General features: G+C 36.0%; 1 protein-coding gene across 1 annotated transcript; it reads right to left on the bottom strand.

Annotated features, from left to right (window-relative positions):
• Positions 1–781: 781 nt before the first annotated feature.
• Positions 782–4,725, bottom strand: LOC131038438 (protein NRT1/ PTR FAMILY 5.10). Its single transcript, XM_057970878.2, has 4 exons — positions 4,444–4,725; positions 3,773–3,990; positions 2,376–2,902; positions 782–1,967 (listed from the first exon to the last, which is right to left on the bottom strand). Exons 1-4 carry the CDS (start codon positions 4,556–4,558, stop codon positions 1,118–1,120), a joined length of 1,710 nt encoding a protein of 569 aa, XP_057826861.2. The 5' UTR covers positions 4,559–4,725; the 3' UTR covers positions 782–1,117.
• Between the last annotated feature and the right edge of the window lie 19,911 nt (positions 4,726–24,636).

Genomic DNA, 24,636 nt, shown 5'->3' with positions numbered 1-24,636 from the left:
GGAAAATTAAAATAAATAAGGAAATTTAAAATACTCATATGAAAACATGGATAAAACATGCACATATCCATTATAGAACCTTAACATATAAGAACTAGTAGAGTTCTTATGGCAAATTTGTGTTAAATTGAGAGTCAATGTCAAATTCATTGTCAAAATTCATTGTCTAAATTCATTGTCTATATGCAGAATTTATGGGGACGTCCCCTAGGAGTCCCCTGTCCCCGGGACATCCCCGGGACGGGGACGGCTGAAAAAAATACTGGGGACGCGTCCCTGGGTAACATAGATAATTAGCAAGAGAATGAGAATGAGAACAGAATGCAGAAAACTAATGCGAAGAAGTAGGCTGGCACACTCTTTAACGCCAAATAATGAGGGACGGATATGCAATAAATTTGCCAGCAAAGGTGGCGAGGGATGTTTGTCCTTGGCATGCCAAATGTCCCATTCAGGCCACGCAAACTATAAGTTGATTTGACAGTTTGGCAGCTAGATCTCGTAAGGAGGATCGGGGAAAGCTTAGGTCATGACTGCAGTTTGGATGACGTAATTGAATACGGGCCCACTCTCCCCGGAAAAGGTAAGATTTAAATTTGAATTGAGATAGCTGTTACACTTAGCCGCCAAGGTTAAATTTAATGTTTGCCCAGGTAGCGATTTTCCAGAGAAAAATTGTGTTATCTTTGTTTTCATTTTTTTGCTTCAGATTATATTTGCACTACTTTTTTATATAGATCAATGAACTTTTTTCCTACAAAATCAACTTGGAGATGGTTGATGAAAACAAAAGATTTGCAATATCATGTTGAACATTTTCCAATTCTTTAAGCACGAATGATACAGAGGAAGCAAGGTACAGATACATTTTTTAGAAGGAATTTATGGTAACTATCAACAATAGAATCTTCAGCTTTTCATCCGGGCTCTAGTAGAATGTGAGAGTTTGATTCCTCCACGCTCCTTACAAAGTATGTATTTGTTGGATTTACAACCCAATTCATCAATGTGGAAAGCACCTATTAGGCTATATATCTACATTCTCACAACAAAATACAACAGTAAACAGATAAGAAGTACAAGTGGCACTCACATACATATAACATAAAGTTAGTTTTTAGGTAGAATGTTCTCTGGCAGTAGCTGCAGCCTTTTTGTACTTGTAGCAGCTGGCTAAGGTCATGAAGATGCCCAGGTTGAGTAGACTCAAAGAAGCTAGAAGCCAATAAAAATAATCTAAATGAGCTTTGTTCAAGTTGTTTGCAAACCAGCATTGCTCCTCGTTTGTGCAAGTAATCTTCTCAACGACCAAAATTAGGAAACTACTGAGGAAACTACCAACTCCTATAACACTCATAGAGACAGCAATACCCAAGCTTTTCATTGTGTCTGGCATTTGATCATAAAAGTATTCTTGCATTCCTACCACTGTAAACACATCAGCCATGCCAAAAAGTACATATTGTGGAAGTAGCCAAAAAACGCTCATCGGGACTGTTGCAGAGGGTTTGTCTATCAATCCATTATCCTTTGCTACCTTGACCCTTTGAGTTTCTATCCCTGCAGCAACAATCATTGAAAGTGCAGAAAAAAACATTCCAGCGCCTATCCTTTGGAGCAATGTTATACCTCTCTCATTCCCTGATAATCTTTTTGCAATGGGAACAAAGATGCGATCATAGACAGGGACCAATACCATAATAGATATGCTAGTAAAAAGCTGCATACTTGCAGAAGGTATCACAAAATGTCGACCAATTTTCCTATCCATTGTGCTGCCCTGCTTTGTGAAAAACGTTGAGGACTGTGCAAAGACAACGCCATACATCAAACATGTCATCCATATAGGTAACATTCCTAGAATAAGTTTTACCTCTTCAACCTGTTGAACTGTACAAAGTCTCCAATTGCGTGTAGTTTTGCATTCAAAGTCTAATTCATCTTCAATTGTTGCTTTGTCAAGAAACCTGAAGACAACATGAGGACATTCACCGAATAAATTCTCCAAAGTACATAGGGCTAAAATAAACACAAATGAAAACTCCAAAACTTGACCTAGCATTATTCCCAAATATCATTACTGTCTACACTGACTTCCTTCAGCTTAGATGCTAGGTCGAGAAATTGAATCCAGCATCCATTTTGTTTGACATGCCATTCATGTAGCATAGACTAGACCTGTAATGGAAACTTTGTGAACAACTTGAAAACCCCTTCAACCTTATCAGTAAACAATGGCCCATTTGGTCTATTCCCCAGTTTGAAAACATAAAAACAATCTCTGTTGCATTTATTTGAGCCTGAACTCTAAAATAGCATTCTGCTTAAAAATAAGAGCATTAGATTTAAAGCAAATGGTAGCATGGAATGCTCACCCGAACTTGTCTGTTTGCAATAGTTGTCTTCTTGACTCTGTCTTCAGAACCTCTACTTCTTGAATTGAAGCTAACTGATTTTGTTCTCGGAAAGGAATAGAGGCATTCCGCTTGAAGAATGATGCAACAAACACATGGATGATTCGAGTGAGAGGGCTTCCACTAGGCGGTTTGTTTCTGTAAAACCTAGTCCCACACAAGAACAGAAGAAGTGCCATTGTCATGGTAACGGCAGGAATGCCAAATCCCACACCCCATCCGATATTATCTTGGATGTACGTGAGCACAGTGAATCCTGAAAGGGTTCCCAAGCAAGTAACAAAATACCACCAGTTAAAGAATGAACTTTTGTGCTTCTTCTCTTTTGGGTTCTCATCATCAAACTGGTCCGCACCAAAGGCCTGTAGGCATGGCTTGTGACCCCCTTGTCCCAAAGCAACCAAGTAAAGTGAAAAGTAAAACAACCCAATCTTGAAATGCGATTTGAGACTCCTGAGAGAGGCCGATAGAGTCACCAAGATTAGCCCCTGTAATATTCCATTGTATGACATTTTACTCGGATATAACGGATACGGTTAAAACACAGGAAAACAAAAATTTATTCAGCTATTTTGAAAGCAAATGGAAGTCGAATCAATTTCCAAAGAGTGCACAAATTCAGAATAAGATTTAATATATTCACAACTCCTCAATTTGTATATACGCGTCCTTAACCAAAAAACCAAACTGGGGTTTTCAGCAAGGTACCCTCATTCCTTGTTATTGATTCACAGTCACACATGCAGATATGGATGCTAAACCAAAAGGCTAATATGAGTTTTTGACCTCGGTATCATCTTCCTTGTTATTGATTCATACATCTAGCAGTATGGTTTCTTAATCAAAAGGCCTCACTGGGATCTTCGGCAAGGTACCCACTTTTTTTTTTCTTTAACATGAGCCAGATATGGGTCCTTAACCAAAGGACCAATATGGGTTTTTATCATCAGAGTAATCTAGGCGCTTCAGCGATGCGTATCGTTATTTGTTCATATAGATGCCAACAGACTACTATGGTTTGTTAATTGTCCTGTCTTGCATGAACCCAGATCATGGGTTCAGTGCTCTGTTACTGTATGTTTAGGTGATATTGTGCTCTGTTATTTTGGAACCGCTTGAAATAGGTAGCAAAAATCTTTATTTTAGAATCTTTGTGGGTTTGTTGTGTTCTACTGAGTTGAGGTGTTAGCATGCTCCTCGCCTGTACTAAAATAAAATAGCTCTCTCTTTTGCCTTTCAATTACAAACTTTCATTAAATACAGTGACATTATACTGGTTGAGGAATTTGTTCCAAACTACTCTACCCATCGCTAATAATGCAAAGTAAAAAGATTTTGTGAAGGTAAAGAATACTGACAAGCAAATAGACGAGTGAACAAACAATGATTGTCCAGTAACGACCCAAATATGAATCTGCAACAAAAGCTCCCAAAAAGGGCAACATGGATTGCACCCCTGACCATATGTTCACATTGCTTGCAGCACTGGCAGTGCTTTCATGCAAAACATTTGTGAGATAAGTTATCAAATTTGACTGTATACCAGCATGAGCAAACCTCTCTGCAATCTCCACCCCTGTGAGTAACAACCATAAAATAATATCCTCAAAAGAACAACCATAAAATAAAAGCTTTCTTGATACACATTCAGAAACAAAACAACTATGTTTTTGCTGGCTTTTGAGACCTAACATCTAGATCCCTCTTCGGACAGATTAAAGTGAATAAAACAGAGTTGTTTTTCTCTCAAAATACAAAAGAAAATTCTTCTTATTCCTACTGTAAAAATAAAAGCATGACATAACAGAGGACTCATATTACTGTAAATCAGCTACTGTAGTCCAAATTGTCAAAGTAGTAAATTTTTTTATAAAAAGTTGAGCTTGAAAACATCAATCCAAGAGATGAATTCTTTCTGTATTATGTGTTATCAACTTTCTGTCACAGATTTTTCAGAAGCATTCTTAGTGCTGATAATAATTTTGTAAACCTAGAAAACACCCAGAAAAGAGAGCTTGTTCATACACACCAATTATAAAAGGGGATGCCTTCAATGTTCCAGTACGAGCTCTGATAACAGAGTGGCCATGGAGATCCACTGATCCATCTTTAACAAATTCGTCCGGTGAGAGAAGTTCTTCCATTGCCTTTGCTTCATTCACCAGTCAATACATACAAATATTATAATATATGTTTCTTCTGATTGAAATTAAGAATTGGGTTTTTTTCGGGAGGGAAGGAGATTATTGGGTCGATTTCATAAAAGTCCAGAGTTTATCAGAGCTCATTATTGTTGCGTGTTATTGAAAAGGATTAAGGATTTTTTTTATTCAACCTATGAGAGAGATTCTTCTTAAAATGGAAAAAAATAAATTAATTAAAAAAATGAATGATAATATATTTTATACTAATAGAGATGGAAGGTTAGGTGTTTGAATTTCACCCATTAAAAAAAAATCCATGTATGAAAGGTTGAAATGGCTAGATGTGTATATTTTTTTGAATTTAGTTTAAATATGTATATCATAATTTGTAGTTGAGTTAAATTTGTACATTTAATTTTTAATATATTTAGAGATTATGTGTATAATTGTTTGTTTTATATAGAAAAGTGGTGTGTTCTTTATTTAAATTTGTATTCACTTTCATGCATGCATCTCCTGTTTTAAAATTAATATTTTAATAAAAGTTCGTATTCATGTCATTCTAGATTGAATGTCAAATTTAAAATGCAATCTCTAAAATGCATGTCCTTTCTTAGTAGTCTTTATAAGTCAATTTGGTATGCATTTTTTATGAATTGTTACACCATTAATATACGTCTAGACATAAGAGGGTTATAAGAAATATCCATAATAAACTTCAATATATTAAGGAGAGAAACACATCAAAATCATATGAGCAATTTGTAGATTTGTTCATATTGTTTATAATTATTACTCAAGACTACAAAACTAGTGTATTGAATTGGTTGACCTAATGGAACTTGACCATTATGATCTAGCAATAGACTCAAAGGTTTTTGTACAACCACCTTAACAACTTCAAAAACAAGGAATGCAAAGGCGAATAAATCTCTACACACATTTTGTTAGTTCAATCTTAAATGGCAAGGATCATTCTTGCACATCCAATCAAGGTTGTGACACTTAGGCTTGAAATTAGGGGGCTTGGACCTAAACCACAATAATTTATAAGACTACACTAAGCCTAGGGCATCTTCTTGACTAAGAGTGTGAATGCATGTACCATTGGAAATGTATTTTGAATTACACAAACATATATTATTCACCTTGTTCCCAAAGCTAAGTGGATTTATCCTCTTATTTTATATTCAATGAATATTTGTTGAGCTAGATTTGATTGAATCTACATTAATTGTGTTTATTGTTTTCATTTACTTATAGCTTAGTTTATTTATGTAAAAAAATGAAGTAAATTTATTTATTTATGTTATTTGTCAACCCAACCTATTCTTACAAACAACCTAGGGTTTGACCTTAGGGTTTACTCTTCCATGTTAATTAAGGTTTTCAAATTTGTTAGGACTTTGTGATATTTAACTATAATCCTATGTACATGACAAGTGGACCCAAAGGGCCCTCCACCTTGTTGTCCTCATTAGTTGGAGCCAAAGGCTTACATGGGTAGTTGAAGGCCACACAAGTGCAACTGAAGGCTATGTATGGGGTGGGATCTCATGGGGTTCAAGGGGAACATCTTAAAAAATGGCATTTTTAAAATCATTTCTAGACATTTCTAGACACTTTTTTATGTTTTCTTGGATCATGGTTTTAGTGCCCATGGTATTGTAAAATTGTTTAAATTAGATATCTCTTATACGCAAAGGTTGCCAAAATTCTATTAAATTGAATGGAGAAAGTGCATTCAATTACTCTTGTGTTAAAGATTAATACATAATTGTGTCTCTCTTTGATGGTGAAGTTTTTGCAAAACAGTTTTCTCCACTTACATCAAGTGTTCATGTGTTTATTTATTTTAGTTTGATGATTTATATTTTCCTCCATACAATCTCTAAATAGATAATTAAATATTGCATTAATAAATATCAAATTTGTGTACTCTTTGAAGGGTTAACATTTGTAGTAGTTTACCTTATTTTATCAACAAAATTTATTTTTTTCTACTTATTTATTCTCTATTTCAAACTTTATTAGGGTTTATTTCCTTTTTTCTTCTACATGCTCTATTGTTGAATTCTACTCTATGGTTTAGGATTCATTTTTTGCATGTTGCTTGTACCCACTTTGCTCATCATTATTTGACATATAGAGTTTCATTTTCAATTATGATTTTAACCTAACTTTATCAATTTTATTTTAGATTCCCTAATGGTTTTTATTAACCTCTTTTTGCATACTTATCCTTGGATCATTTTCCTTGGTTGTTATGCATCCTTACATTTTTAATTTTGACTTATTCATATCCTTTGTAACACATCATCCTTCCTTCCACAATATAAACTATAATGATATTTAAATGCAATGAATGAGGACATATTTTTCATGGAGGTGTTATTTTATTATGTATTAGCTTTTCCCTCCATTGGTCTTGTTAGTGTTGATTCTTTCCTTTTAGACATTATTCACTTCTCCATGAATCTCATATTAATCTTATTTCTCCTATGATATGTGATAATGATGAGCACATACCCAATGAAAATTTATCATGCATTAGTGATATATCTAGCATAATGGCCAAACTTTCTACACTTATACATGACATTATTATACCTCTTGTTGATGCTTCTCTTACATGTCATAGTAGCCCAATATCCAAGTATTCATACGATTTTGATGAATTTCCTTCTTGTATACATGATATAAAGCTTAATGATGGCCATTATTTTTACATCTCATGTTTAGCTTATAGATACCCACGATAGTTTTTTACATAGTCACACCTCACACGATAGCTTAAACCTTGATGTTAGTTCATTAGCTTCTCGTGCAATAAATATTGATACCACATTGCCTTCTCCTACACTACATGGTGGCATTATTATCCTTAGTGAAGAACTATCACAGGATGATTTTTTATGGTACTACAAATAATTCATGACATGTTAAATCATTCTTGCTTTCCAATTATGAGTATGTAGAGGATGGTATCTTATTGACAGTGAGTATAGAATCAATCCTAATGGTAAATATTTGCAATGGTTTAATTCATTTTGTTTTCTTTATAATTATTTTATGAATTCACGCCATGATTTCATGAGTCATTTTGTAAACATATTTCTCACAAGGACATGATAGATATGTATTAATACCTTTGAGCATGATTTACCTTTCAATTCTCTCTTTCCTTCCATTCGTATGATAAGAGCATATTTTCATGGACACAAACTAACTTTTCATGTTCTTCCTAGAATTTACATGATTATAACATAGCTGGGAATACACATCAAAGACTACCTAGAGATCAGGGTGTTCCTTCACAACAACCTACCCTACCTCCTAGTACACCTAATATTCCTCCTAAGCCTACACATATGAATAAAACTTTAAAGAACTATGATAGTATTCATGGAATAAATAACACACAAGCTAAGATATTACTTTGGGATCTAATGTGCACATCACCTCTTTGTACGGGTATCATGAAAAAAGACTCGATAAGATTCAAACCAATTCCAATAGTACTCCACAAATGGTGACATATTTGGTAGAATCTATTAGTCATAAAGGACCGCATACTATTGCATTTGATGATAAATCTAAGCTACCACATGAGTCAATTGTTAATTAATTTTTACCTTTGCACATCATGAAGAGGCATAAGATATTTAAATTTTAAATAATATTTAGTTGATAATGGATAATCTAAACGTATGCAATAAAGATTACTTAAAACAGTTTATTGTGAGCTTGACAGACAATTTCTATGCAAGCACCAAAAGGGCTTGTGATAAGATAGTTTTTTGAATTTAATAGTTAAATTAAAAATTAGAGTACAATTATTTTTTGATTTTTAATTTAATTATTAAATTTAAAAAATTATCTTATCACGAGTCCTTTTGATGACTGCATAGACAATTTAGGCATGACAAAGACTGTACAACCATTTAACCCTACTATTAGAGGATTTGACCTTGTGTGGATATCTTATATTAATACTACTACTCTTCCAACCATAATGAAACCTTTCACACTAGATACATCGTTTCATGTGATGCCCAAAAAATATTGCAATGTTCTCTTAAGACATCCATGACTGCATGCTATGAAAGTCATACTATCCACTTTATATAGATGCATGGAGTTTTTCTACACAAGAAGAAAATATGCATATATGTTGTTCCTCAACTATATAACATATGTCAAATATTAGACAATTTCAAAAAATGTATTATAAAAATTACATCTCTCGATAAGAATATTATAAAATAAGATATTCTCCTTAACAATGGTGATTTATGTGGTGATTATTAGTAGGTCCACTAGATTTCATGTCATGTGGTATTGAAGAATTTACCATGTTAATTTAAAGACTTACGACCATCCCATCTCTTTACATGAATTAATATATTTACAAAAGACACATGAGGCATGCAATGATGAGAATGAATCATGTATGTGTGATAGTGATTCTAAGGGTACCATTTCGACAATTGAACCATCTACTTTCCCTCCATCATTTGAACAAACATATGGTTTTGGATAAAATTTATGCATAACATTAAATGTAAAGGTAGAGGAGTAGGAAATATATGGATGAGGGTGGTGTAGATTCGTAGAACCTAAAATTATGACATCATGGGATTGCTCATTACCCTGAATATATGAAATATTGGCTAGAAAAAAAATGAAAGAAAATAACTTTAAGCGAATTATAATGTAAACTCTAATCAAGCAACCTATTCATTAATTAACTATGTTTATGTTTGTGGGATTCTTTTGAACCCTAGTTCATTTTATCAGTATTTTATATTTAGTATTTATTGATCACCAACAATAATTTTAAAAATATTTTATTCATGATATATCATAAAGGAACACATATTATTCGTACATATAACCATGTAAGAAGAAAATTAAGAATTCAAAAAAATTCCTCACTTCTAAACACCAACAACAATATATTTCTCTTTGTTAATGTCAAAGCCTCAAAACTACCACTATTCTATTAATCTACATAGATCATTATTTTCTTCTTTTCAATCCCATACCTCACAAATTTTTTTAAAAAAACCTTTTATATTATATTCAAAGCCTTAGAGCAATTATCACCATTTATGCGCAAGTCATTGCTAGATTATAGCATTACTTCACATCATCCTTGGCATGTACGATAACCTTGCTCTTTTACTATTAGAAATAGTGAGAGACAAATGTATGCAAATTACTCCATGAATATCTAAGTCAACTTGTTCAATGCATTAACCTTTATTATTATTGCTGCCATGTCATGAAATATATTTAATAATATTTATTTTGGTCTTTAATATTTATAATACTCTACAAACTCACATACTTCTTTTGAATTAAATATGAAAATGTATTGATTACAATAACATGATCCGTTAGATACTATAGGTTTATTTTATGAGCTGTGACTAGAGGTTTTCTTCCTAGGGTTCTTTCCTCTGGTATGCTCTTTGAATCCTATGTAAAAAAAAAAGAAAAAACATTAATAAAAAAGTTTAGTGGAATAATCCACTTTTATTGAAAAAAAATAACATGATCATATTGGCTTCACATTTAGATGTGTAAATTTGATTACAAACTCTTCAAAACTTTCAAGAAGAGGCTATAACAAACAAATATGCTTCAAATATGATTTGTCCTTCTCCTTAGCTCCCACACACTTCAATTGTAAAAACTAAAACTATAAATTAACCAAAAAAATGAACTCCATGAAATGCAACTCCATAAATGAAATTACATTTCAATTGGCTAAATTTAGCCTCCCATAAATGCTACACTAAACTTGGATTCCCTCTCAGTTTCCTTTTGAATTTGCATTCAACATGTCCATTTATTTCTCTTACAACTTCCCTTCAAATATGCTTAAATTAGTTGTCTTGCCATACCACTAACTCCACTAGTTGACTCCTAGAATAGTGAAAGTTTGGATCTCCTTCTTGGGCACCCAACTTGCATTACATGCTTTTTTATTACTTGTAACTCCCAAAATCTTGTCATTTTTCCTTATTTGCATCCACATTAGGTGTAACTATGTCCCTTCCAAATCCAACACCCAAGTTGGCCTATTTGAAATATATGACATTGTAAATGCTAACAAATGCATCTAAATTTACACAAAGTTTTAACATGAGGTGTTGACCAAAATATTTAATAAATTATGTGGCCTTTATTACAAAAATATTCACTCTACAACATTTATTCATCTAAACTATGGAAATTAAAATAAAACATATTTTTGGTTGATGAGGATAGCCCCTACACCATGTATGATCCTGCATCAGACACCCAAGATAAGAAAACAAATGTAAATATGGATTCACAAAATGGAGTTGAGTGGTAATACCACCCTTTTAGATTGAAAGAAATCTTCAACAAACTCCATTTCTAAAATTGATACCTCATGTATGTTCTTCTTTCTTCTCTTCCAATACCTAGCTGGATCAGGCATCCTTCTCTTTCAATAACTCTGTTCTATACTCAACTTCCTCAAAGTGGAATCAAATTTACCATAGCTCAACCACCTCCTCCAATTGCAACTCTCACTCTCCTCTAATATTGTGGGATTTAACCCACTATAGTCTGGCCACCATCTCCAAGATGTAGTTGTACTAAATTTTGCAACACCATACAAATCCTCCTTTGCATACCATTTATCACTAGCAAAATCTATCTGAACCATCTCATTTTATTTTACTGACTCAAACATCTCAACATGAAAACCAATAATAAGAAAATATTTTACCTTCCCATCACTTGTTGCAACTCCTGCTTTGTTCTCCACTTTCATGCCTTCAACAAGACACACAACTATATCACCTCCTTGTCCTACAATTAGTGCATCCCACTCTACTTATTTTGCTGCAATATCCTTCTCCATTTTCACATTCTTATTAAAACATTCATAAGAATCAAATTTTCTCTCATTATCTAAAAATAATTTAGCTCGCTCTTTTTTAATCTATTTTTGTAAATCATCTATGTCCTCTAAATGACTCTCAACCACTACTGCAATTTTCTCTTTTTGCCCTAAACCTCTGCATTTTCACTTTACTCTCTTCCTTCATACTATGCCCAAAGCATACTTTTGCAATATTTTCTCCTTCTTGCTCACTTTTATACACAACTATGAAAAACTTCTTGTCTTTTCTCTTTGGCATTTCTGCAAACACTTGCCATATAGTCTCAATCTACAATTCAACTATCCTCAACAAAAACTCTAAAATATTCTTCCTCTACCCACTCTTTATCTCTCAGTTGAGGAACTCTACACCTTTTACCCAACCTTATTTTTGCTAGAGAATAACCAACACAACATGTAGTTACAAGACTCATGCATCGAACTCACACACACTCCACCCTCAGGTCCTAGTGTAAATTGCCTCACATTCGACAATCTGTTTACACTATTAGGATTTCCTACTCTGATACCATTGATGTAGAGGGATAAGCTTTCTTCATCAAATTTAAATTTTACAACAAAAAACTCATACCAATCTGATCATAAAATATGCAAGCAAACATGATCTTTTGAATTAAATCTGAAAATGTAAACTCTTTACAATAATTACCGATCTCATTACCAATGAATTAAACCCAATAGCTCCGATTAGATCAATTCTTTTGTTTCTAGCTAAAGAAAAGTTTTGTGACATCTCAGGGTGGCCAATTAGTAAATTGTCTTGGACCGGTCTATCAGATGATGATATCCTCGATCGAATTTGGATAAATCTTTTTCATTACTACAGTATATCAATCAATCAAGATAGTTTATATCATTGGCATCACATTCATATATGCAAATATGATTACAAACTCTTCAAAACCTACAAGAAGAGGGTATAACACCAAAATAATCTTAAAATATGATTTATCCTTCTCCTTAGCTCTCACACACTTCACTTGCAAAAACTACAACTATGGCTTCAATAAAAAAAATGAACCCCATGAATATGAAACTCCACAAATGAAATACATTTCATTTGGCTAAAATTAGCCTCCCATAAATGCTATGCCCAACTTAGATTCCCTCTCATTTTCCTTTTAAAATTGCATTCAACATGTCAATTTGTTGCTCTTACAACTTCCCTTCCAATATGCTAAAATTAGTTGTCCTGTCATACCACTAACTTCACCGGTTGACTCCTAGGATAGTAAAAGTTTGGATCATCTTCTTGGGCACCCAACTTGCATTAAATTCTTTTTTACAACTTGTTACTCTCGAAATATTGTAATTTTTCCTTTATTACATTCACATGAGATGTAAGTGGGTCCCCTCCAAATCCAATGCTTAAGTTGGCCTATTTGAAATATTTGACATTGTAAATGACAACAAACGAATCCAAATTTACACAAAGTTTCAAAATAAGGTGCTAACCAAAATATTTAATAAAATATTTGGTCTTTATTACAAAAATATTTTTTCTACACCATTTATTCACTTAAACTACAGAAATTGAAATAAAACATATTTTTGGTTGATGAGGATAGCCCCTACACCATGGATGCCCATGCATCACATACTAGAAATTAGTGAAAACATTCTTTAAAGTGAGAGATAGTCCCAAGTAGGTAGTAGGCAACTAAGATCTATCACATCCTAACACTTTTACAATCTTGTGTTGAAGGTCATCAATAGTGTTGAAGAAATAAAGCACACTTTTTTCATAATTGATACACTATCCAATAATTGTTGCATATTGGTTTAACACTTCTTTCCATCTTTGCTTCCACAAGAGGAAAGAAACCAAATAAAATTGTATCATCCACAAAATAGTAATGAGAGGAAGAATTTAGGGAGGAGGCAAATTTAACACCTATTAAAGCTTGAGAGGAAACCATTTTCACAATATTCCTCCCAAGGACTTTAGCTAATATGATAAATAGGTAGGGACAAAGGTGTTAAAAAGACATAGAATTATAGGTCCAAAACTATATGCACATGTTACATTTCATTTCTTAGGAATGACAATGATAAAACTGCTACTAAGTTGTTTAAGTAGTTTGCCTAATATAAAAATTATTTAATAGTAGCCATGACATATCCACTAGCAATATCTCAAAAATTATTGAGAGTCAACTTCAAAAACCTGCTTTGAGACATAAACTCTACGTTTTCATTCTGCACACGACTGATAACTCAATGATGAAAGAATAGTACCAAACCAATATTGAGAGGGGAGGGGGGGGGGGGGGGGGGGGGCTGAATCAGTACAGAACAAAACACACTCTTAGACCGGGTTGTCAGTAGACATTGTGCATTGACAGACAAACAGTAACACAGGTCCTAAAATAAAGTACAACCGGCAAAAACCTAGAATAACTAAGACAAGCATAAACCGGTTAATACCTATCTTCTCATATACTCTAACACTTCATTTCCATTTCACCCTAATACATGAACAAGTAATCTACCATCAAAGATATACATATGAGCAACTAGATCAACAAGATTCGCCGCTTGGCAGAAAACAACAAAGCATCACATGAAGAAGACATCACACATGACACACATATTTTTCACGTGGAAACCCAATAGGGAAAAACCACAGTGGGGATGAATACCCACAAGCTTGTTTTTGAACTCTTTAGAAGTCCGCTCTGTTAGGAGCCTTGTCCGATTAAAGACTGATACAATAGATTCTATTAGGAATCGATCCTGTTAGGGATCACCCGGTTAAGGGATGGCAAGAACACCCGGTTAAGGGTTAAACCCTATTAAAGGTTACCTTGTTAGAGGATTTCAAGAACTCAATTTCTTTGAGTCACCCTGTTAAAGGATTTACAACAAACCAGTTAAAGCTACCCTGTTAAGGGATTTTCCAACTGTTGAGGTGGTTAGAGATCAACAGGTATTACAATGATCTAGTAACAACACTCAATGCCAATGCAGATCCGCTTAAGCTCCTCTTCACCTTCTGCACTTACACTCTGCAGGTATCACTTCTCTCCTTTTGGTCTGGCAAGAATAACGTATCCCTTCTCTTGGATACACACACACAACTTTTGCCAACAACCTTAGAAAGAATCACAACATCGACCTTAAAGGAAAACAGATAGGTCGGTAGCATAAACTTTAAACCCTAAAACCTGTTACGTTAAGGAATTCAAACGATTCAATCCTGACCATTGAGCACACTGCATTAAATGCAATAGTCTTGATCCAATCTCCATCATCCATTTTCCACCGATTTCATAGCGGCTGATAACCCATCATACGTTATCACCATTTATAGACTTCACACATTCTCGAGGTAGATAGGAACAATCTCCTTCATGCAAGATCCTTCATGCGCACAAGGCTTACGTGGCAACACGATATGTTCTTTGCCATCCTAACCCATCACACAAAGTCACTGGTTGAGCCACACAGGCTTGAAGCACTTCAACTGGAAACCTTGAAGTTGAGACTACCAACTGGTAGTCATACAACACTTCCATGTGCCGGTTCCCATAACCATATGTCGGTTCACCTTGAACAAACACACCGCTTCACTTTGGCACAAATGCCAGTTCACAGTGTTATATCGGTTCTCACATATGTCGGTTCTCACCTCTTTAGCATATTGACATCAATGACAATATACAATGTCATTATGTCCTCATACCGGTTCACATAATGCCAACAACCTCCCCCTTTGGCATTGATGCCAATATACAAAGATATCTCTCTACTTCACATCTTCTCCCCCAATTTCTGCAGATATCTTCTCTGCTTCTCATCTTCTCCCCCTTTGACAACAATGCCAAAGTGGAGGCACAAGCTTCCCTGCTCCATTATGTTGCTCCCCTTGAGGAGTAGAATCCTTCAACACATCAATCCTGAAGAAAAATTTGACTATGCAATACCTAACTGATGTGGAGCATATACCTTTAGTTTACCTCCTGAAGGGGCAAAACACCTAGTTCACCTCTTAAGTACATAAATGTAGCCTTTGGGAGAGGCTTGGTAAATATGTCTGCTAATTGCTCCTGACTGGAAAAATGTTCTAGTGCAATCTCTTTGTTTTGAACCTTTTCCCTCATAAAATGATACTTAAGCTCAAAGTGCTTGGTTCTAGAATGTAAAACCGGATTCTTAGAGATATTAATTGCACTGGTATTGTCACAAAATATACTTATTGGTTCAGATACAGGAACTTTGAAGCCATTTAATACATGCTTCATCCAAATTGTCTGAGTGCAGTTCATGAAAGCTGCAACATACTCTGCTTCCGCTGTAGACTGAGAGATACAACTCTGCTTCTTACTCATCCATGAGACCAGTCTACCACCGAGAAAGAATGCACCACTGGTTGTGCTTTTTTGGTCATCTATATTGCCCGCCCAATCAGCATCTGTGTAAACTTTCAAGTTGAAATCCTTGCTATATGGATACCACAATCCATAGTCAATAGTTCCCTTTAGATACCTAAGAATCCACTTGACTACAACCAAGTGGGATTCTCTTGGGCTTTTCTGGAACAAGATTCACCGCTTGACAGAAAACAACAAAGCATCACATGAAGAAGACATCACACATGACACACATATTTTTCACGTGGAAACCCAATAGGGAAAAACCACGGTGGGGATGAATACCCACAAGCTTGTTTTTGAACTCTTTAGAAGTCATCTCTGTTAGGAGCCTTGTCCGATTAAAGACTGATACAATAGGTTCTGTTAGGAATCGATCCTGTTAGGGATCACCCGGTTAAGGGATGGCAAGAACACCCGGTTAAGGGTTAAACCCTGTTAAAGGTTACCTTGTTAGAGGATTTCAAGAACTCAATTGCTTTGAGTCACCCTGTTAAAGGATTTACAACAAATCGGTTAAAGCTACCCTGTTAAGGGATTTTCCAACTGTTGAGGTGGTTAGAGATCAACAGGTATTACAATGATCTAGTAACAACACTCAATGCCAATGCAGATCCGCTTAAGCTCCTCTTCACCTTCTGCACTTACACTCTGTAGGTATCACTTCTCTCCTTTCGGTCTAGCAAGAATAACGTATCCCTTCTCTTGGATACACACACACAACTTTTGCCAACAACCTCAGAAAGAATCACAACATCAGCCTTATAGGAAAACAGATAGGTCAATAGCATAAACCCTAAACCCTAAAACTTGTTACGTTAAGGAATTCAAACGATTCAATCCTGACCGTTGAGCACACTGCATTAAATGCAATAGTCTTGATCCAATCTCCATCATCCATTTTCCACCGATTTCATAGCGGCTGATAACCCATCATACGTTATCACCATTTATAGACTTCACACATTCTCGAGGTAGATAGGAACAATCTCCTTCATGCAAGATCCTTCACGTGCACAAGGCTTATGTGGCAACACGATATGTTCTTTGCCATGCTAACTCATCACACAAAGTCACCGGTTGAGCCACACAGGCTTGAAGCACTTCAACCGGAAACCTTGAAGTTGAGACTACTAACTGGTAGTCATACAACACTTCCATATGCCGGTTCCCATAACCATATGTCGGTTCACCTTGAACAAACACACCGCTTCACTTTGGCACAAATGCCAGTTCACAGTGTTATATCGGTTCTCACATATGTCGGTTCTCACCTCTTTAGCATATTGACATCAATGACAATATACAATGTCATTATGTCCTCATACCGATTCACATAATGCCAACAACCTCCCCCTTTGGCATTGATGGCAATATACAAAGATATCTCTCTGCTTCACATCTTCTCCCCCAATTTCTGCAGATATCTTCTCTGCTTCTCATCTTCTCCCCCTTTGACAACAATGCCAAAGTGGAGGCACAAGCTTCCCTGCTCCATTATGTTGCTCCCCTTGAGGAGTAGAATCCTTCAACACATCAATCCTGAAGAAAAATTTGACTATGCAATACCTGACTGATGTGGAGCATATACCTTTAGTTTACCTCCTGAAGGGGCAAAACACCTAGTTCACCTCTTAAGTACATAAATGTAGCCTTTGGGAGAGGCTTGGTAAATATGTATGCTAATTGCTCTTGATTCGAAAAATGTTCTAGTGCAATCTCTTTGTTTTGAACCTTTTCCCTCAGAAAATGATACTTAAGCTCAAAGTGCTTGGTTCTAGAATGTAAAACCGGATTCTTAGAGATATTAATTGCACTAGTATTGTCACAAAATATACTTACTGGTTCAGATACAGGAACTTTGAAGCCATTTAATACATGCTTCATCCAAATTGTCTGAGTGCAGTTCATGAAAGCTGCAACATACTCTGCTTCCGCTGTAGACTGAGAGATACAACTATGCTTCTTACTCATCCATGAGACCAGTCTACCATCGAGAAAGAATGCACCACTGGTTGTGCTTTTTTGGTCATCTATATTGCCTGCCCAATCAGCATCTGTGTAAACTTTCAAGTTGAAATCCTTGCTATATGGATACCACAATCCATAGTCAACAGTTCCCTTTAGATACCTAAGAATCCACTTGACTGCAACCAAGTGGGATTCTCTTGGGCTTTTCTGGAATCTTGCAGTAATGCCAACTACATGTGCAATATCCGGTTTGCTATGCACTACATAATGCAACTTACCAATCATTGATTGGTATTCCTTCTCATCAACCAATGCTGAGTCATCTTCTTTGGATAGTTTACAACCGGTCACCATCGGAGTACCAACCGGCTTGCTAGCTTCCATGCCAAATGTCTTCAACAGCTCTTTGACATACTTGGACTGAGTGATAAAGATTCCTTCTTTCATATGCTAGATCTGCAGTCCAATGAAGAATTTAATCTCCCCTATGAGTGACATTTCAAACTCTTTCTTCATCTCATCTGCAAACTCATGAATCATCTTGTCATCTCCACCAAAGATAATGTCATCAACAAATACCTCACAGATCAAGATCTGATCTCCTTCAGACTTCAAGTAGATATTGCTATCTTCAATTGTTCTCTCAAATCCAATCTTCACAAGATGGGAATGCAGACGTTCATGCCATGCTCTAGGTGCCTGCTTTAGACCATATAAGGATTTATGTAGCCTACATACCATGTCTCTGTCTTCAGATAGGGCAAACCCATCTGGTTGCTCAATATACACCTCCTCTTCAAGTAAACCATTTAGGAATGCAAATTTTACATCTATTTGATATACTTTGAAACCTTTAAAAGCTACATATGCAAGAAGCATACAGACTCCTTCGAATCTGGCTACAGGAGCAAAGATTTCTCCATAGTCGTCTCCTTCTTCTTGAGCATATCCTTTGCACACCAATCTGGCTTTGTTCCTAATCACTATGCCATCCTCATTCAGCTTATTTCTGAAAACCCATTTGGTACCAATGAAATTTTTATGCTCCGGTCTGGGTACCAAAGACCATGTACCATTTTTCTCTATCTGGTCAAGTTCCTCTTCCATTGCCTTGATCTAGTCTTCATCTTTATGGGCCTCTTTGAATGATTTAGGCTCAAATTCAGAGATCATACATGAGTTTTCTCTGACCTTTCTTCTTGTAAGGATTCCTGCATCCTTATCTCCTATGATCTGCTTAGGATAATGATTCAGCGTGACATACCGAGGAATGGTCTTAATGGATTCCTCTTGCTTTTCTTCTTCATCCTCATCTTCATTAGTATCAGCATCTACATCTACCGGTGCAGGAACACTATTACTAGTACTTGGTTGACTGACAAACGGTTCCCAGAAGGTTACAACTGATTCATTTACCACTTGCTCACTGCTGGTTTCCTCAGTTTTCTCAGAGGTTTCATCAACTCTTACATTGATGCTTTCCATAATTCTCTGAGTCCTATTGTTGAAACACTTGAGAGCTTTGCTCTTGGTGGAATATCCTAAGAATATTCCCTCATCACATTTCGCATCAAATTTTCTCTGGTGTTCACTCCTCTTGATGTAACATTTGCTACCAAACACTCTAAAGTAGCTAACCACAGGTATCTTACCGGTCCAATACTCATAAGGAGTTTTATCCTTACCTTTCTTAATGAGTACCTGGTTCATTGTGTAGACTGCAGTGCTCACCGCTTCTCTCCAAAAGGTGTGAGCTACCTTTCCTTGAATCAACATGGTTCTAGCTGCTTCAACCACAATCTAGTTATTCCTCTCTGCTAGGCCATTCTGCTGTGGAGTCTGAGGGGCAGACAGTTGCCTCTTGATGCCATGTTCTTCACAGTACTTGTTGAATTCACCAGAAGTGAATTCCCCTCCTTGATTAGTTCTCAAGCACTTGATCCTTTTACCGCTTTCCTTCTCCACTAATGCTCTGAAATCTTTGAACTTTACAAGGGCTTTAGACTTGTCTTTCAAGAATGTGACCCACATCATTCTTGAGCAGTCATCAGTGAGAATCATGAAGTACCTATCACCCTGCACACTTTTATTTTTCATAGGACCACACAAATCAGTATGCACAAGATCAAGCAAGTTGTCAGCAGTGAAAGATTTACCTTTAAAGGTTGAGGAAGACATTTTTCCCAATTGACACTCTCTGCACAAGGTATTATCCGGTTTTCTTAGCACCGGCAACCCTCTAATTGCCTTGATCTTACAAGCCTTCACAATGTTATCAAAGTTTACATGGCAGAGTCTCCTATGTCATATCTAGCTATCATCAAATTTAGCCATAAGACATGTACTTATATTTGCATTCAGTTGAAATAGGTTACCTTTGGTTTGCATGCCGGTGGCCACCAATTCACCATTCTTTCCTTTGATTCTACAAACTCCATTCTTGAATTCCAGAGTGAGGCCATTGTCATTCAGCTGAGAAACACTCAGAAGGTTGTGTCTGAGACCATCAACCCAATACACATTGTCAGCACTACTCTTTCCATTCAGAGAGATGGACCCTCTGCCTTTGACCATGCATGGTGCATCATTGCCAAAGCGAACCACACCACCATCATACTCTTCCAAGGATAGAAACTTGCTTCGGTCACCAATCATATGGTGAGAACAACCACTGTCAATGATCCACTCATTGAAATTATCAAACCGGGAGACAAGAGCCTTCTTGTCTGACACATCTTCCTTGACAGCAACAAACACAATATCTTCATTTTCTTCATCCTCTGATTCCTCATCCGTGACACCTTCATCAACTGCCACAAAATAGTTTCTCTGGTTTCCTCCTTTGAATTTCTTGAACCTTTCCGGTTTGTCCTTGTTGTCGCCATTAGGACAGTTTACAACAATATGTCCTATCTGGTTGCAAGAAAAGCATTTCAAAGGTAGCTTACCTCTATATTTGCCGGTTCCTTTAGGAAGTTTCCTGGCAAGGAGAGCTTCAAATGCCATCAGAATCTCCTCATCATCCATTTCTCTGCTCTGTCTTGGTTCACCACTAGTGCTAGCTTCTTTTCTTTTTCTGGATGGTACAATAGAAGCTTTAAAAGCTGATTCAGTCTTTTGAACACTGCCATCAAAACTATTTAGCTCATAGATTGTCAACTTTGCAATGATGGAGTCTAGGGATACCTTAGTCTTGTCTATTGATCTCAGCTCCTGAATAGTAGCAACCCTTATTGCATAGACCGGCAATAGGGATCTCAGGACTTTGCTTACCACAGTGGAATCTTCTATTTTACCACCTGCACTCTTGATATCTCCAACAATGATTTTGATTCTTATTCCATACTGTTGAATGGTCTCACCTTCAACCATCCGCATATCTTCAAACTTCCCTCTAAGGCTTTCTTCCTTAGCTTATTTTACATGCTCATCACCGCCATAGATATTTTCAAGAGTATCCCATACCTCTTTGGGATTTACCTTATCTTGGACATCAATAAACTCAATGTCAGATAAACTACTAATTAGGGCTTCCATGACTTGCCCATTCTCCTGCATCTCTCTCTTTTGGTCATCGGTGAGAGTACCGGTAGGGGAAACATAGGCATTCTCAACATAGCTCCAGTGTTGAGCACCCATGCTTCTGATGTATATCTTCATTCTGTCTTTCCATATATTGAAATTTTTTCGGTTAAACTTTGGACCTTCCTTCTTTATCATTAGACTGGGATCTTTACCTTAAGCGGTTAAGCTTATAACACAGAGAACCTGGAGGACGCTCTGATACCAATTGATAACTCAATGATGAAAGAATAGTACCAAACCGGTACTAAGAGGGGGGGGGGGTGAATCAGTACAGACAAAAACACACTCTTAGACTAGTTTGTCAGCAGACACTGTGCATTGACAGACAAACAGTAACACTGGTCCTAAAACAGAGTACAACCAGCAAAAAACTAGAATAACTGAGACAAGCATAAATTGGTTAATACCTATCTTCTCATATACTCTAACACTTCATTTCCATTTCACCCTAATACATGAACAAGTAATCTACCATCAAAGATATACATATGAGCAACTAGATCAACAAGATTCATCGCTTGACAGAAAACAACAAAGCATCACATGAAGAAGACATCACACATGACACACATATTTTTCACGTGGAAACCCAACAGGGAAAAACCATGGTGGGGATGAATACCCACAAGCTTGCTTTTGAACTAATTAGAAGTCCGCTCTGTTAGGAGCCTTGTCCGGTTAAAGACCGATACAATAGGTTCTGTTAGGAACCAATCCTGTTAGGGATCACCCGGTTAAGGGATGGCAAGAACACCCGATTAAGGGTTAAACCCTATTAAAGGTTACCTTGTTAGAGGATTTCAAGAACTCAATTGTTTTGAGTCACCCTATTAAAGGATTTACAGCAAACCGGTTAAAGCTACCCTGTTAAGGGATTTTCCAACTGTTGAGGTGGTTAGAGATCAACAGATATTACAATGATCTGGTAACAACACTTAATGCCAATGCAGATCTGCTTAAGCTCCTCTTCACCTGCTGCACTTACACTCTGCAGGTATCACTTCTCTCCTTTTGGTCTGGCAAGAATAACGTATCCCTTCTCTTGGATACACACACACAACTTTTGCCAACAACCTTAGAAAGAATCACAACATCGACCTTAAAGGAAAACAGATAGGTCGGTAGCATAAACTTTAAACCCTAAAACCTGTTACGTTAAGGAATTCAAACGATTCAATCCTGACCGTTGAGCACACTGCATTAAATGCAATAGTCTTGATCCAATCTCCATCGTCCATTTTCCACCGATTTCATAGCGGCTGATAACCCATCATACGTTATCACCATTTACAGACTTTGCACATTCCCGGGGTAGATAGGAACAATCTCCTTCATGCAAGATCCTTCATGCACACAAGGCTTACATGGCAACATGATCTGTTCTTCATTACCACGCTAACTCATCACACAAAGTCACCAGTTGAGCCACACAGACTTGAAGCAGTTCAACCAGAAACCCTGAAGTTGAGACTACTGACCGGTAGTCATACAATGCTTCCATGCGCTGGTTCCCATAACCATATGTCGGTTCACCTTGAACAAACACACCACTTCACTTTGGCACAAATGCCGGTTCACAATGTTATACCGGTTCTCACATATGCCGGTTCTCACCTCTTCAGCATATTGACATCAATGACAACATACAATGTCATTATGTCCTCATACCGGTTCACATAATGCCAACAACGACAAACCCACTTTGAGACATAAACTCAACTATCTTTATCTTGAAATACTTTGAGACGAAGACTTCAAATACTTTATCTTCTATCACAATGGAAGGGATAACTTCAAAATTTTTGTTGAGTTTTAAAGTAGAATCTTGAGGAGACTCATTGAGGAATTTCAAAAAGGCAGTGTTGATTTTCTAAATATCATCTTTCAAAATGACCATTGATTCATTCTCATCCTTCAATTTAGAAGTTTTATATCTTCTCCTATGTTTAAGAGTGGACTAATGAAAAAAATAGTTTTCCTATCTCCTCTCTCCGGCCCTTAGAATAATTTTATTCCTATCCTCCCTCAACCTTTCCTACTAAAGAGAAGTGTCAAAGTCCATTTGACCTACAACCATTTTTTGTCTTGAACTCCTTAAGTTTTTTTTTATAGAGACACCTTCCTAGTGTTAAAGACATGACCAAAAGTAAGCTTGTTCCAATCTTTGACTTGTTCTCTAACATGGTTTATTTTCTTAGTTAAATAGAAAATGGCTAAGCCTCTAAAAAGAATGTTCCACAAATCTTCAACAAGACATCTTAAATCAGGATGAGAAGCCCACATTATCTTACATTTAAAAAGATAAGGTCTTCTTTTGACTTGAGAAGACTAATTAAGAAGTAGAGGGTTATGATCAAATCTTATTCTAGGAAGGGAAAAAAAGATAAATATTAATAATGATGTTCTAAAAAAAAAAAATAATAACTCTACTAAATTTGACTTAATAAAATTATTACCAAAATGTCTATTTAACCAAATAAATCAATTTACAATGAGCTCTACATCCAAAAGACCCACTTTAGTCATAAAGTTAGCCAAAGGGTTCAAGGACCATTAAAGTTCCCAACTAGCATCAACTAGCTTTTGTGAATTGGGATAACTTCTTTAGTAAGTTATGGAATGATACCATAGATCCCAAAATGGCCTATTTAAGTGGCTTTTGTTACTGCAAAGATTACCTTATAGTAGTAAAGAAAATGAACTTTGCATTGTCTTTAGGAAAACTGATACTAATAAACGTACTTTTTTTTATTGTTTCATTGCTAAGGAAATTTGTTTCATTTCTGTTTAATTTGAAAGGATGGAATAATAAAATTGTTTACTCAAAGATTGTAATATTTTCTGACTAATTTTCTCTACTGAAATTTTATGGCATATCTAGATATTGAGGAAGGAGGAAAAGTTTCAAGGAACCAAGAGGGCACTTACTGAGTCTTGTAAGAGACTCATATGTGTTAATGTTGTTATGCAGGTAACTGTAACTCTGGATGTTTCAAGGTTCAAATTCATGAAATTAATGGAAGATGGCACAGTTCGGATTAATTCATCTGAAGTTATATATGGACATATTTGGGCTTACAATAAGGAGGAGAACAGACCATTTGTGCAAGGATTGAGAGGCTTTGTTAAAATGTTTAATGAAGGCAAGCTTGAAGAAGACAAAGACATTGGGAAGCAGACCAAAGAGACTGAGAAGAAGAAGA

This window comes from Cryptomeria japonica, chromosome 8 (genome assembly GCF_030272615.1).
Source record: "Cryptomeria japonica chromosome 8, Sugi_1.0, whole genome shotgun sequence".
Taxonomy (NCBI): domain Eukaryota; kingdom Viridiplantae; phylum Streptophyta; class Pinopsida; order Cupressales; family Cupressaceae; genus Cryptomeria; species Cryptomeria japonica.
The sequence above is the reverse complement of the archived record's forward strand: the minus strand, read 5'-3'. Positions and strand labels throughout refer to the sequence as shown.

What these genes read in the sequence shown, in the direction of transcription:
- LOC131038438 (XM_057970878.2), bottom strand. Translation starts at nt 4,558, where the DNA reads ATGGAAGAACTTCTCTCACCGGACGAATTTGTTAAAGATGGATCAGTG. An exon ending in GGCATCCCCTTTTATAATTG is followed by an intron (nt 3,991 to 4,443) that starts GTGTGTATGAAC and finishes TGTTACTCACAG; the next exon opens with GGGTGGAGATTGCAGAGAGG. An exon ending in TTGCAAACAGACAAGTTCGG is followed by an intron (nt 1,968 to 2,375) that starts GTGAGCATTCCA and finishes TGTTGTCTTCAG; the next exon opens with GTTTCTTGACAAAGCAACAA.